General features: G+C 55.0%; 1 protein-coding gene across 8 annotated transcripts in view; it reads left to right on the top strand.

The window, feature by feature from the left end:
• KDM2A (lysine demethylase 2A) overlaps positions 1-13539 on the top strand; it is a 30720-nt gene extending 17181 nt beyond the window's left edge. For 2 of the 8 annotated variants that reach the window (XM_015863157.2, XM_085547921.1), the window contains 13 exons: positions 289-442; positions 2253-2368; positions 3202-3376; positions 4541-4956; positions 8228-8311; positions 8765-9031; positions 9245-9376; positions 9458-9547; positions 10343-11055; positions 12017-12180; positions 12453-12611; positions 12743-12958; positions 13051-13539. In XM_015863157.2, coding sequence (XP_015718643.2) covers positions 289-442; positions 2253-2368; positions 3202-3376; positions 4541-4956; positions 8228-8311; positions 8765-9031; positions 9245-9376; positions 9458-9547; positions 10343-11055; positions 12017-12180; positions 12453-12611; positions 12743-12958; positions 13051-13232 — 2868 coding nt within the window. In that variant the 3' untranslated portion in view covers positions 13233-13539. Of the gene's footprint in view, positions 1-288; positions 443-821; positions 947-2252; positions 2369-2668; positions 2808-3201; positions 3377-4540; positions 4957-7169; positions 7312-8227; positions 8312-8764; positions 9032-9244; positions 9377-9457; positions 9548-10342; positions 11056-12016; positions 12181-12452; positions 12612-12742; positions 12959-13050 lie in introns of those variants that run through there. The other 6 variants (XM_015863158.2, XM_085547923.1, XM_085547920.1 and 3 more) reach the window with 6 other exon arrangements.
• Positions 13540-13637: the final 98 nt, after the last annotated feature.

The raw sequence follows: 13637 nt of genomic DNA on the forward strand, positions 1-13637 counted from the left end.
ACACTGACTTTGTAAGTAATGCCTTACAGAGCATTGCAGGCTCAGTCTAGAAATGGCGCTTGGTGCATCAAAGGAGGAAGACCCTTGTTCAGTGGCTCACTCTCTCAGATGGGACAGCTGCTTTGGTTGCTCAACTGGGGATTTTTGCAGGTCTGCATCCTCTGTGGGTGGGAAGGCGAAGATGTCTGGATATCTGGGGAGGGAGCAGGACAGTTTTAGAAGAAACAGGGGATGGTCAGTAGCTATTAACAGTACAGTGACTTACATATGTGTTTTCTTTACTTGCAGATCTTCTGGTTGATCCCTCCTACACCCCAGAACCTGGAGCTCTATGAAAACTGGCTTCTCTCAGGGAAGCAGGGAGACATATTTCTTGGGGACAGAGTGTCAGAGTGCCAGCGCATCGAGCTCAAGCAGGGTTATACATTTGTCATCCCCTCAGGTACTGCAGGGTGGGGAGTTGCATCCTGTCTTTTGGTTGTGGCAAGAGGCTGAAACTCCTGAGACACGAGCATAATTGGGACAGGCAAAATCTAGCTTTCTCCTTCATGAGTAGAAGAGAGAGAGCAATGTTACGTGGCTCTGTTCTCTTGCTTGTTGGCTTCCAAAACATGACTGTCATGGCACTGCCGATTCAACACAGGTGTCCAAAAGGCTCTGTCTGACTTTCATCACAAAAGGAGGCTTTCCCAAAGCCCATCACGCTGACATGTGGCGGCCTCCATTACCAACATGCACTGCTTTGCAAGACAGCACGGCTCCTCTGCTTTCCAGCTCTCTTGTGAAATCTCTGTGAAGTTGAATACAAATCATGAAACAAGAAAGAGAGCTAGTGTGTATGTTTAGGGAAGATGGGAAGACTGGAAAGTGTAGAGCTATAAGTGAATGCTGGAAAATCCTGAAACCTGATAAGGGCTGGGAAGCAGTAATATGGATACACTGGCAGGTAAGAGCCTTGCAGAGGGCTTGGGCAAGGAGACTTCATGGTTGAGAGTGGGAACATTCTTAAAGCTCCAACCTAACAGTGGTCCACAGAAGGAAGCAGAACACTGATTCTGGCTCTTTTCCCAGTGTGATCCCTTGATTTTTGGGCATAGTTTCTTAAGGAAAGTTAAGAGAAATCCTAAGCCTGAATGAATGGAAGTGCTGCAGCAGCGTCTTGCATACCCATTCAGTGCAGTGCTGTGCTAGAAAACAGCAAAGGTGAAAAAGATGAAGTGCAGAGTTGGGTGAAACAGCAGCCCAAGTTGAATGTTGGCAGGAGTTGGTTCACGTCCTTTTAGAGCTGTAATTTAGACCTGGGGTGTCTGTAAAATGCCCTAGCAGTAGGGAATAATCTCTTGTAAGGAGAAAGATTATTGGACCCCTTTCATAGCTTCAAATAGAACTGCCACATAAAAAAAAATAGGTCCATCAGGCTGTCTCAGATGGCAAAAGATGTCGTAACCTGCTGTTTCCTGTAACAATAGTGCAGGAATTAGCTGTGTTGTATACACGTCCCTGTAGCTCACAAGGAACAGAAAGCAGCAGGGGTTGCACAAGTCTTTTGAGTCATGGTGTCTTGACTGACCCTTTGCCATAAGGGAGCCCATGCTGGAATCTACAAAATGTTGGGCTTGTCTGGATTAACCTTTGAGACAACAGAACTGGGACTTGATTTACTTTGAGGGGTTTTTTTCCATTTTTAAATAAACTTTGGAAGACTGTTATCAGTGCTGCTGATGTTTTAAAGTATAAAGCAACTAGGAAGCAACTGGCAGAGACACTGGAATGACAAAAAAGTTGTGGATGGGAGGTAGATACTGGCACACTCGCTACCTTGGGAAGATGAATACATGTGTATGTATAAATCTGCCTCTAGCTCTTAGATAGGTAAGGTGAGCTGAGTATTGAGTAATTCACTATTGATGCTTTGTGAGGACTAGACATTGCTGTGCTAAAGCAAGTGTCAGCCTTCATTGAAGAGCTGGGGTGCAGATGGTCACATCCTCTCCTTCCTCTGCTAGCTCTGGCTGATGTGATGTGTCAATGGCTAATCTGTTAACAGTTGACCTAGGTATGGTTTAAAGCCTAACTATTAGAGTAAGCCTATCTGAGCAGTGTGGAAATTATACAGATTTGAGAGCCATTCTCCAAAGACTGCAGTTGGTAAGAGATTTCAAAGGAATTGACTTAGTAAGGATTTAAGTAGCTGTGAGACCTTGACCTCCCCAAGTGACTCAGCAGAACTCTTCAAACTCTTTCTCCCAAAGGTTGGATCCATGCTGTGTACACTCCCATGGACACGCTGGTTTTTGGAGGCAACTTCTTGCACAGCTTCAACATCCCTATGCAGCTCCGGATCTACAGCATTGAAGACCGCACGCGGGTGAGGAGGGCTGGAAGGAAGCGGCCTCCTAGGATGGCAGGGAGAGCACAGGAGCAGTGGTGTGCAGGCAGGCAAGCTGCATCTCACCCCGTGACAGATTGCTGGAACTCACCTGCTAGGTGTGCAGGCAGGAGCTTGGGTGAGGGACAGCTTGTAGCACGTGTTAGGACTTGCTGTGTTCCTTCATGCTACCTCCAGTCTGATGTCAGGCATCAGGGTTGGAAGCATTGCAGGGAGTGTGGTGGGGATCTCCCCTGGCAGAGCAGCCAGGGAAGAGGAAGGCTTCAGCACATCTTTTGGAGTGCATCCAAGTATGATGCCTGTGCCCCTAGCCATCTGCCTTCTGCTCCTGTTTGATGTTGATGGTAGACTTTGATGTGATAAAGATGGCTGAAACAAAAGGCTCCCAGAAAACTCAAGCTAAGAATGCTGCTGGCAGGTGAGTGCTCTCCCTTGTTTCTTGTGGAGATGTGGCTCCTGCAGAAAAGCCTTGGGACAGCCCTGCACTGTGTCATCTGCTGCTTTCCTGTACTAAGGAGAGGGAGGCCTGAGAGGGAGGCACAGTGGAGAGCTGCAATCCTAACAAAAACAAAGGAAATGTAAATATTCATGACTTGCAAGGGAGAAGTGCCTAGTGTCTGCTCTGCCTGGCTTGTGTTCTCCTTCCACATGGAAAAATGACATCTGGCATGGATTCTGCTGTTACACATGTACATGCATTTCCTGCCTCTTGGGGAGGGGATCAAGCTTGCTCAAGGCAGTGCAGCAGTTTACAGCAGTTTGCAGCCCTGTGCAGAAGGCAGTCTGAACTGATTCTCTTCCCTCTTCTGCAGGTCCCAAACAAGTTTCGTTATCCCTTCTATTATGAGATGTGTTGGTATGTGCTAGAGCGCTATGTCTACTGCATCACCAGCCGTTCCCATCTCACCAAGGACTTCCAGAAGGAATCACTCAGCATGGGTGAGCTCCTCTCCAGCCCCTGCTCCTCCTTCTCGCATGCTGCTGCAGGTCTGTGTGGCAGGCAGGGAGAGGGCTGTGTGGGATAGAACTCAGGACCCTCACTTCCTCCATTTCACAGGGTGGTTTCTCTGGGTGTTTCCTCTCATTTCCCTGTCTGTTGTACCGAGCAATCAGAGGGCAGACTGCTTCCTCCTTTGCTCTTGTGTCAGGCCAGGCTCTTTGCAGCTGCAAAACCAGCAAACCAGTTCCTGGCCTTGCTCATACGAGCAAAGCCTATAACAGAAGAGGGGAGGGATGCTGTGGTAACCACACCTTGCTGTGGGGCTGTAATGCTTTCTTGCTGATCAGGGCCTTCCTGCATGCAGAGTTGGAGCTTTGTCAGATGATCTTCAAGAGGGTCTCTCACAAAAGAGGTGTTTGGCCTCCTTAAAGCCTGTGCAGCAGTTCAGGAGATTGTCGCAGATACACTTCTTGAGGCTGGGAAAGAGCTGAATAGCCTCTGTCTTAGGCCCTCGGAACAAATTTGTCCTCTCTCCTCAGAGAGGATCTGGACACTTTCATTATGGCCAGAGCCTTCTGGGGACTTCGGAGAATCACTCCCAGATATTTTTAGCCTCAGAGGAGGGTGCTTTGCTATGCATAGTCAGGCTCAGAGACCTTGTGGTAATCTGGAAAGCCCACATCCCCTGCCTCCCATCAGGAGGGCAGGATTGAGGTCCCAGGACCAGATGGCTAGAGATGCCAAGCCCTTTCAAAATAAAACTGGACTTCAGCTCCGCTGTCATCTCCTGGAAGAGATTTCCACATCCTGGGCCTGGCCTTCCACAGACTGACTGGGAGTAGGAGACAGTCTGTGGAAGGAGGAGTTCCTTTCTGGCAGCCGTTATCCACTGCCCTTTCTCTGGTCTTGTCCCACATGTATCTGTTGTGCCAGTAATACACTTCACTGATGGTGTGTCTCACCCTACTAAAGATACAGGAATTAAGTTTGTTGAAAACAATTACTTCTCGGTTATTTTCATTACCTGTAATGACAGTTTGTTTATAGATTTTCCTCAAAGCTTGGGATTCATTTAAAGAACTTCTGAACAAGGCTTTAAGAAATAACTAATTAAATCTGGATAAATCCAAGGGCATTCCTTTAAAAACTGAATGTTTCCTGTGACCAGTTGGCCACTGGGATGTAGTCTCATGCTTTCTCTTTCATGGCAGACATGGAGCTGAGCTCCTCAGACTTAGTAAACATGGAGGAAGAGGAGGAGGAAGATGAGGATGCGCATGGGAAGGAACCAAGGAGACCAATCACGAGACAGTCTGTTCTTACCAGTCCTGTAGCCAATGGTGCCAATGTGGACTACGATGAACTGGGCAGGAGCTGCCGGAGCAGCATGCCAACTCTGAAGAAGAGCCCATCTATAGACTCCTCTGACTCTAGCCGGGGCTCCCAGAATGGCCAGGCCTGGGAGCCACATGGTGGCAGTCCACGCAAGAGCAGGAGGGTGCACCTGACACAGTTTGAGCTGGAGGGGCTGCGCTGCCTGGTAGACAAGCTAGAGTCACTCCCTCTGCACAAGAAGTGCGTTCCTACCGGCATCGAGGACGAGGACGCTCTCATCGCTGATGTCAAGGTACGTAGGCTTGAGAGCACCATGTGTGATGCTGCTCCCTGGATGTGTTTGTTTGCTGGTGTATCGAAAGAAAACATGTCCGCCCTCCCTCCCCCTCATGAGGAATTCATGTGCATTCATGGTTTTAAACTAGTCATGTGGGTGATTGTCTGCAGGTTTCTTCTCTCCTTTATGTAAGGTGAATGTTGCACTGGGTAATGTTGAACCAGCTGATGCTACGGGACAGCTCTGACTTGGATTTTGGCTGGCCCTTGTCTGTGTCCCTTACAGGTGCCAGAGCTCATTTGCAGCATGGTTTGTGCTGTGTTCTGGCTCTGGCCTCTTTGGGCTGTTGGATGCTGTGATAGTTGGAGTGCCTTGTCCTGGGTAGATTTGTCTTTGTTTGGGTTGTTCACACAAAAAAACATTAGCTGTGAGCAGGTTTCTCCCTTGGGAGTCTTGGTGATCCTGACCAGAAGGAATGCACCAACATGCTTTCCGCTGTACTTTGCTAACCCAGGCATGGAGCTGGCAAACACTGCCTTTCCACACTGTCTCTTGTGTGGTGATGGTGAGTTTCAGGGTGCCCATGGCTGGAAACCTGTCATTGCAGCCCGTGTTCCAGCCTGGCCTTGAGCACCTCCGGCTGTATCGCTGTCCATGGTCTGGTAGAGTCGCTGCAAGGATCGCTGACAAAGATGGGCACATGAGAGGGTCCTATCACCTATGGACTGCTTCCGCCCATCATGTCGGATCCTCATTCCTATAAACAGCAGAGAAACAGTCGCAAACTGGTTGCTTTGAGGCTCTGTCTGGAGGTGCTAGAGCACCGGGCACGCACTTGATGCAAGGTCTGTCCACATCAGAGCCATCCCCTTGCTCTTTTGCCAGTGTTGTACTCTCCCCTGCCTGCTTTGCTTCTCCTGTGGGTGACATCTGCCCAGAATGTCCCCCATGCTGTTCTGTCCCTGTCTCTGGAGATCCACCAGGTGGAATCTACATTCCCAGGGCAGTTGGTTTCTCTAGGTGCTCACGTTGAAGAGAAGCAGTGATTGTGGCATCCTGCTGAAGCCTAGGGGATATAAAAACCATTGTTCCTCCCCTTAGTGAGGAGTGAGTGATCTCAGGACTCTCCGTGGGTAGTCAGCTGCAGACATGAGGGATGTGGGCTGCTCCCACCAGAGCTGAACAGTGAAGGTCAGGCTGTGAGGCAACCTTTGCTGGTATCATGGCTTTTGCAGCACATCTGATGCTTCCCACATAGTAGGCTGGGCTGAGGACCCCTTTGCTGTCTTTCTTGAACAGAGGTGACCTCCACGTACAGTCCAACAGGCTTAGGGTTGATGAAGTGCTGGAGAAGCCCCCAGGCTGCGCTGTGGGTCTGAACATCCCCACTGCACTGCAGCTGACCCCAAAGATTGTGGGTGTGCATGTTGGGGTGGTGATGGAGGTGGTGGAAGTCCTAGCACTGGGTCAGACAGCAGAGCTGGGCAGGGCAGATAAAAGCTGCGGTTGTCTGCAGGAAGCCACATGTCAGGCATGGGGGAGCAGCTGCTTGGGGGGATTTGAAATGCCCCCTCCATGTTAATGGAGGGGGGGGCACAAGGGTCTTGGATAGCTGGGGTGACCTCGCTGCGGGTCTGCCCTCCGCTAGTGCTGAGGTCACTGGTGCCTTTGGGGCCACGGCTGCTCCCAAACTTGATGGCGAGTGCCTCCAGGCTGAGAGGGCACGGGTGAACTCTCCGCATTCTGAGGCGCTCCCCCTCTCACCTCGATTCGAGCCCTTTCTCCCTGCTCACGTCCAGCAAGACCCCGGCATCTGCTCTGCAGGAGACAAAAGGAGGCTGTGGGGCGGCTCTCCCTTGACACGGGGACATGGCCGCGTTCCGCCGGTTGCGGCGGCGGGCGGGCGGTGGGCCACGTCGCCGGGCCCCTCTGCACCAATTGGCGCGGCGGAACCGCCGTGCCGCCCCTCCCGGCTCTGCAGCAGAATGGCTCTGCCCTCTGCTCGCTCGCTCGCTTTTTCTCTTCTGCCATCTTCCCGTTGCAAAGCATTGCTGGGAACCGCATGTGGGTGACGCAGCAGCATTGTTTCAGGCTCAGGAAACTGCCGCTGCTGCCCAAGGGCTCGAGAGGAGCACGCGGCTGCCGGCGTGGCTGCTGGATGGAGCTGGGGAGGAGCCGGGGCCGCTCGGGGCGGGGGGCGCGGGCGCGTTTCTGGCCATGTCCCTGAGGACTGTGGATCCGGCGCGGGGCCGCATAAGCTGAGCCTGCCCAGGCAAAAAGAGGGGGGCCCAGCCCTCGCCGTGCGGGCACCGAAACAAAGAGGGCTCGGCAAACTTCGCCCCGGAGTGGCGGCCGCTCCAGAAGCGCAAGGTCAGGCGATTGGTGATGCATGCGGAACAGGGAGGGGACGCGGGGACGCGCTGGGGCTGTGCGGGAATCCGGGGCTCTGGAAGCTGGGGGTCCCCGCTTTCCTCCAGCGGGCTCTCGGGCTTTCATCTCCCTTACCCCGGGGCTGTACGTCCCAGGGGTCCCATCTTCGCTGCACCCTTAAGCCTCTTGGGTTGGACCCCCCCCCCCCCCCCGCCACAGCTCCCTGCGCGTAACCACGTGTCTGTGCATGCACCCTTGGTCCCCGACCTTCTCTTTCGGCCTGTGTCCAGGGACGGTGGTCTGGGAGGCGGAAGGGCTGTAGGCAGTGCGCAGGGAAGGTCGTGGTTTCCTGTCTGTGAATCAGTGCGGGGTTGCGGTGTTGAAGCCAATCCCTGGGGTAGGGATGGGGTTGCTACCCCTGCCTGGCCGCAGGGATGCTGGCTGGAGGCTCCTGCTGGCGTGGTCATGGCAACACCACGTAAATAAAGTACCTTTGCAGCAGACATGTCTGGTGGGCAGAAGGCTCAACCTCCTTGGAGAACGCAGAGCGCTCAGGGGATAACTCAGTGGGGTACTGGGGTGCAGGTGCCAAGGCTGTGGGTTGGGGGTGGACCTGTATGCATCCTTGTCCCCACAAATTCCACTGCATCTCTGGAGCTTGCTGCTCTCTCCCTGCCCCTGTGCAGGGCCTTGGGGCTGAAATGCAAAGTGCTCATGCAGTCAGCTCGGCAGAGCTTGTCTGGAATGTGGGGAGGGCTTGCTGCTGGTGGGCATGGGAAGAGCAGAGATTCTTGCCTGAAGCACGCTGGCCTTAGCATCTGCTCAGAGCCCACCTGGTTGGCAGGAGCATCGTTCCACTCTGCTCACACTTGTCCCTTCTGTCTTCTGTGCTTCTCTTCCCCTCCCTTTCCATCAGTTGCTACTAGAGGAATACGCAAACAGTGACCCCAGACTGGCACTTACAGGCATCCCCATTGTCCAGTGGCCCAAGAGAGACAAGGTAGGAGCTGTGAGGAGGGCAGTGGGCAGCTATTCCTGGGGGGAACCATGTGTGGTTTGTCTTGTTCTCTGCTATGCTTCTGGGGCTTGGCAGCACTATCTCCATACTGACCAGGGAGTGCTGCAGGGGCACAATGCAGGGCTCCATGGGTAGCCCCCAGTCAGTGTGTTGGTGTCTGTCTTGTCCGGGGGGATCTGTTGTGACTCCACAGGATATTTGTACTGCTCAAGGGCATGGGCCGCTCTTCTGGGAGAGGAGAGCAGGAGGTATTTATATGCTGTGGGTGTGGCATTCAGGTGCTTGATGCATCCACAGCTCTGTTCTTGTGCTGGATTTTTGAGCACATGCAGCATCATGGCTGCTCCCAGAAGGGTGCGGTGGGGTAGATGTCTGCTGTCCCATGGGGGGTACTGCCACCTGCCCACTTCAACTCCTTTCCTTTCCTATCACCAGCTAAAGCTGCAGGCCCGGCTGAGAGTGCGCCTGCCCACCATCCCCATCACCAAGCCTCACACCATGAAGCCAACCCCTCGCCCAACACCCATCAGGCCCACAATGTCCCCCATCGTGTCAGGTGCCCGCCGGAGGCGTGTGCGCTGCAGGAAATGCAAGGCCTGCATGCAAGGCGAGTGTGGCATGTGCCACTACTGCAGGGACATGAAGAAGTTTGGCGGACCTGGTCGTATGAAGCAGTCCTGTGTCCTACGGCAGTGCTTAGCAGTGAGTCTGTGCTCTGATCCCATTCACCAAAGACTGCTGCAGTTCAGCAGCAGCTCTGTGTGGCTGATGCTGGTCAGGGAGGGGAGGGATTGCTCAAGATTGGTTCCTGCAGGAAGGATTGGGCTTTTTCCCGTTGTTTGGGTGGCAGGGGGGAGGAGGAGGTGGAAAAGCTGCCCCACTTTGTCCTGGTTTCACCCCTGCTTTCCTTTGTAGCCCAGGCTGCCTCACTCAGTCACATGTGCGCTTTGCGGGGAGGTGGATCAGAATGAAGACTCACAGGACTTTGAGAAGAAGCTCATGGAGTGCTGCATCTGCAATGAGATTGTTCACCCTGGCTGCCTGCAGGTGAGCAACAGCGTGAGCACTGGGGCCAGCAATGCTGGGCTGTGGGGAAGGGCGTTGCTCACTGCCCTTTGCTCTTTGCAGATGGATGGGGAAGGGCTGCTCAATGACGAGCTCCCCAACTGCTGGGAATGTCCCAAATGCTACCAGGGTGATGACACAGAGAAGGGCCAGGTAAGAGGCAAGCTACACTGAGGCAGGGGTGGGCATATGTCCTGCTTTGGGTAAAGCAGGATTTGAACCAGCCAAGGCAGGGAAGTGGCTCAGGAAGTGCATGGGTAGGGTTGTGGGGTGGGCTGGAGACTGGGGGACCCCAGTGGGCAATGCTGGGGTGAAGGAGCCAGGAGACACTGCTGCAGCCTGGCCTCAGGGCTGACAACTGACATCCCGTGCTCTATCTCTGGCTCCCAGGGAGCCCGCTGGCATGCCAGAGCCAGGCTCCTGCGGAAACAGCAAGCACTACCAGGTCCTTCTGCCAGGCATAGAGCAAAGCGCAAGTGGCAGTGTTCAGCCTGCTGGCAGCTTCTGACACGGCACAGGATGCTGCCTTACCACTACCATGTTGCCTGTAGGACCGTGCCCACTGCTGTGGATGGAGGCAGGGCAGCTGAGGCAAGCTAGGCACTGGACAGTGTCCTGCAGCATCCTCACTTCCTCCTGGGTGATGTGCATGCTTGGGGTGCACGTGGGGCTGGGCTCTCAGGTCCCCCAGCACTGCAAGCAGGTAGAATGAGCACCCTTTTGCTCCCTCTGTGCCTTGTACTGAGCTGTGATCCTGGGAGTTTTGACAGGCAGGGGGCCTTTGTGTACAGAATGGAGGCCAGCCCTGGCCTCAGGGGATGCTGTTTCTGCTTGAGGAGAAGGAGATGCCAGTTTTTTTTGCTGTGGGTGTGGTGCATGACAATCCTGAGGGTTAAGAGGAGCAGGTTCCCCCCAGCCCTGCTAACCTGCCTTCCTGCCTCCCTGCAGAAGCGCAAGATAGAAGAGAGCGATGATGACATGGCACAAGCCAAGGTGCTGCGGCCCCTGCGGAGTTGTGAGGAGCCCCTGACCCCACCACCCAACTCGCCCACCCCCATGCTCCAGCTGATCCATGACCCGGTGTCACCACGAGGTGTGGTAACGCGCTCGTCCCCAGGTGCCGGTCCCAGCGAGCACCACAGTGCCAGCAGGGATGAGCGATTCAAGCGGCGCCAGCTTCTGCGGCTCCAGGCCACCGAGCGAACCATTGTGCGGGAGAAAGAGAACAACCCCAGTGGCAAAAAGGAGCTGTCGGAGGTGGAGAAGGCCAAGCTGCATGGCTCCTACCTCACCGTGACGCTCCAGCGTCCCACCAAAGATGTCCATGGCACTTCCATTGTCCCCAAGCTGCAAGCCATCACCGCCTCCTCTGCCAACCTGCAGCACTCTCCCCGCGTGGTGATGCGCCACACGCCTGCCCGGATGCATCCCCGGGGTGGGGGGGAGGATGAGGCAGCTGCTGAGGAGGACGAGGAGGAGGAGGATGAAGATGATGAGAACACAGAGGAGGGGGGGGCTGCCCGTCTTAATGGCAGAGGGGGCCGGGTGCAGGAGGGTGAGGAGAGCTGGATGCAGCGCGAGGTGTGGATGTCTGTCTTCCGCTACCTCACCCGCAGGGAGCTCTGCGAGTGCATGCGGGTGTGCAAGACCTGGTACAAGTGGTGAGTATGGGAACAGGTGGTAGTGCCAGAACCAGCTGTATCCTGACCCACAGAGTCTGGGGCCTGATGGGCAGCCAAAAGGAGAAGGGGCACGGGATCTTTCACCCCCCCCTAACCTATCGGTGCCTTCCTCCCCTCCCCAGCACTGGCATTTGCCAGGCAGCATCACCTCGCTGCCTCTTCTCTCTGTGCTCAACTGTCCCCTCTACTAGGAGATGGCCACATGGTATAACTCACATCCCACACCACATCCCCGTGAGGTGCTGGTGCCCCTTCCTCACCTGCTGCCCCACATGGCCCCTGCTCTTCTGGCCCCACAGCAGTTTAAGTGGGGATGGGTTTGCTGCCTGGGAATGCTTCAGGGGGTGCTGGCTGAAGACAATGCTGGCAGCGGGACAGCTGGGGATGGAGAGCTGGGAACAGACAAGGATGGGGAACTGGGAGGTTTCTAGCTGCCAAGCAGTGGGAATGGCACAGCAGGGAAGGGCTGGCATGCTTTGATCAGCAGGCGTTGGGCTTGGCAGGCTGCAGGGGACCCTGGCATGGCTGCTCTGGGGGCAGGGCAGCATTGGGTCTCCTGCTGCAGAGGAGGGATTCACACCACCTTCAGGCTCCTCAGCAGTTCCTGGTGATGCTGAGAGCACTGGTATGGCTGTGGGATGGGACTAGGAGCATTTTGCCTGGTGGGAGGAGGGATGCTAAAAATCCTTGCTGTATCTGGGGAGCAAGCAGGCTGGCAGTTGCTTCTGTTACATGGCTGCAAAACTCTGATGGGGCTGTTCTGGGTATCCTGGGTGTCCAGGCATCCCCAGCATCCTCCCATGTCAGGGAAACCCCAACCGACTTGGAGGAGTGGCTTTGTTCTATGGCTGGAGCTGCACCACAGTTGGGATTCTCCCAGAATGACTGTATCTTGTCCCCCGCAACACCCTCAGCACTCAGTTTTCACCCTTGTCCTCAGGTGCTGTGACAAGAGATTGTGGACAAAGATAGATTTGAGCAGGTGCAAGTCCATCACCCCCCAGGCACTGAGTGGTATCATCAAAAGACAGCCTATCAGCCTTGACCTCAGCTGGACCAACATCTCCAAAAAGCAGCTCACGTGGCTTGTCAACAGACTGCCAGGTGAGTGTGGGCCAGGTGGTGGTCTGCTGCCAGCCTGCTCCGCAGTGGCTGGAGCAAGAGGGATACCCACCAGCGTGAAGACTCTTGGTGTCGCATCCCTTTGCTTGAGGAGGTGCTGAGGTTTCCTGCAGCTGTTCTCAGCATGGAGCCTCTATGTCCCACCTCAGGCAGAGAGAGAAGCTGTTTCTTCCTGTACCTGGCTGAGATCTGAGGTGCCTCAGAGCTGGCCAAGCCCAGCTGGCATGTTACATCTCTCTTCTTTTTCTTGGCAGGCCTGAAAGACCTCATCTTAGCAGGCTGTTCCTGGTCTGCAGTCTGTGCTCTCAGTACCTCCAGCTGCCCCCTTCTCAGGACCCTTGATCTTCGGTGGGCAGTAGGAATCAAGGACCCTCAGATCCGGGATTTGCTCACACCTCCAACAGATAAACCCAGTAAGCTGCTGCCATGGGGCCGAGATGATGGGGCCAAGATGACTGAGCCAGCCATGGGGTGGGAGGTGTCAGTGGACCTGGACCAGCACAGCACCACGTGTCTGAGCTTAGTTTCTCCCCTTCCTCTGCAGGTCAGGACAATCGCAGCAAACTCCGCAACATGATTGATTTCCGGCTTGCTGGCCTGGACATCACCGATGCCACACTGCGGCTGATCATCCGCCACATGCCCCTGCTCTCCCGCCTCGACCTCAGCCACTGCAACCACCTTACAGACCAGTCTGCCAACCTCCTCACAGCCGTGGGCTCCTCCACACGCAACTCCCTCACTGAGCTCAACATGGCAGGTGGGTGCTGCTGGGCTTATTGGCACATAAACAGTTTGTCGTCCCTGCTGGGTGCTGGCACTGCAGCTGGCCTCTGTCTCCTCTCCCTGCAGGCTGCAATAAGCTGACAGACCAGGCCTTGCTGTACCTGCGCCGCATCTCCAACGTCACCCTCATTGACCTACGGGGTTGCAAGCAGATCACTCGCAAAGCCTGTGAGCACTTCATCTCAGATCTGTCCATCAACAGCCTCTACTGCCTGTCCGATGAGAAGCTGATCCAAAAAATCAGCTAGAGACCCTCCCCCGGGCAGACTGAGGAGAAGGAGAAAAGCCCACCCCTCTCAGAGAGCCACTCCTCCACCTCCCCATCTTGCCCTCGATGTCCTGCCACTGCCACCTCGTGGGCAGGGCCGGTACTGGCCTTGCTCGGCTGTCCTTCCTCCTCCTACCGCTGGGACTTGTGCCGATGTGGACATCCCCCCCAGGCTGGCCAGTACGAGAGGAGGACCGGGCCCGCAGCAGGGAGCTCCCAAGGTGGAGGTTGTTGCCGAGATCCCTGGGTGGAGAAACGGGGCGCACCCTCTTCCCCCTACTTTTCCCCAGCTCCTTGCCTTGAAACACTTGTCACTTCCCTGTTAGCACAAAGCTTGAGGCCTCTCCAAGGAGGAGGGAGCAGAGCTGGGACGGGCCCTCTCTCT

The sequence above is a fragment of the Coturnix japonica genome, chromosome 5, assembly GCF_054131305.1.
Source record: "Coturnix japonica strain WE chromosome 5, WE-NBRP24, whole genome shotgun sequence".
NCBI classification, from domain to species: domain Eukaryota; kingdom Metazoa; phylum Chordata; class Aves; order Galliformes; family Phasianidae; genus Coturnix; species Coturnix japonica.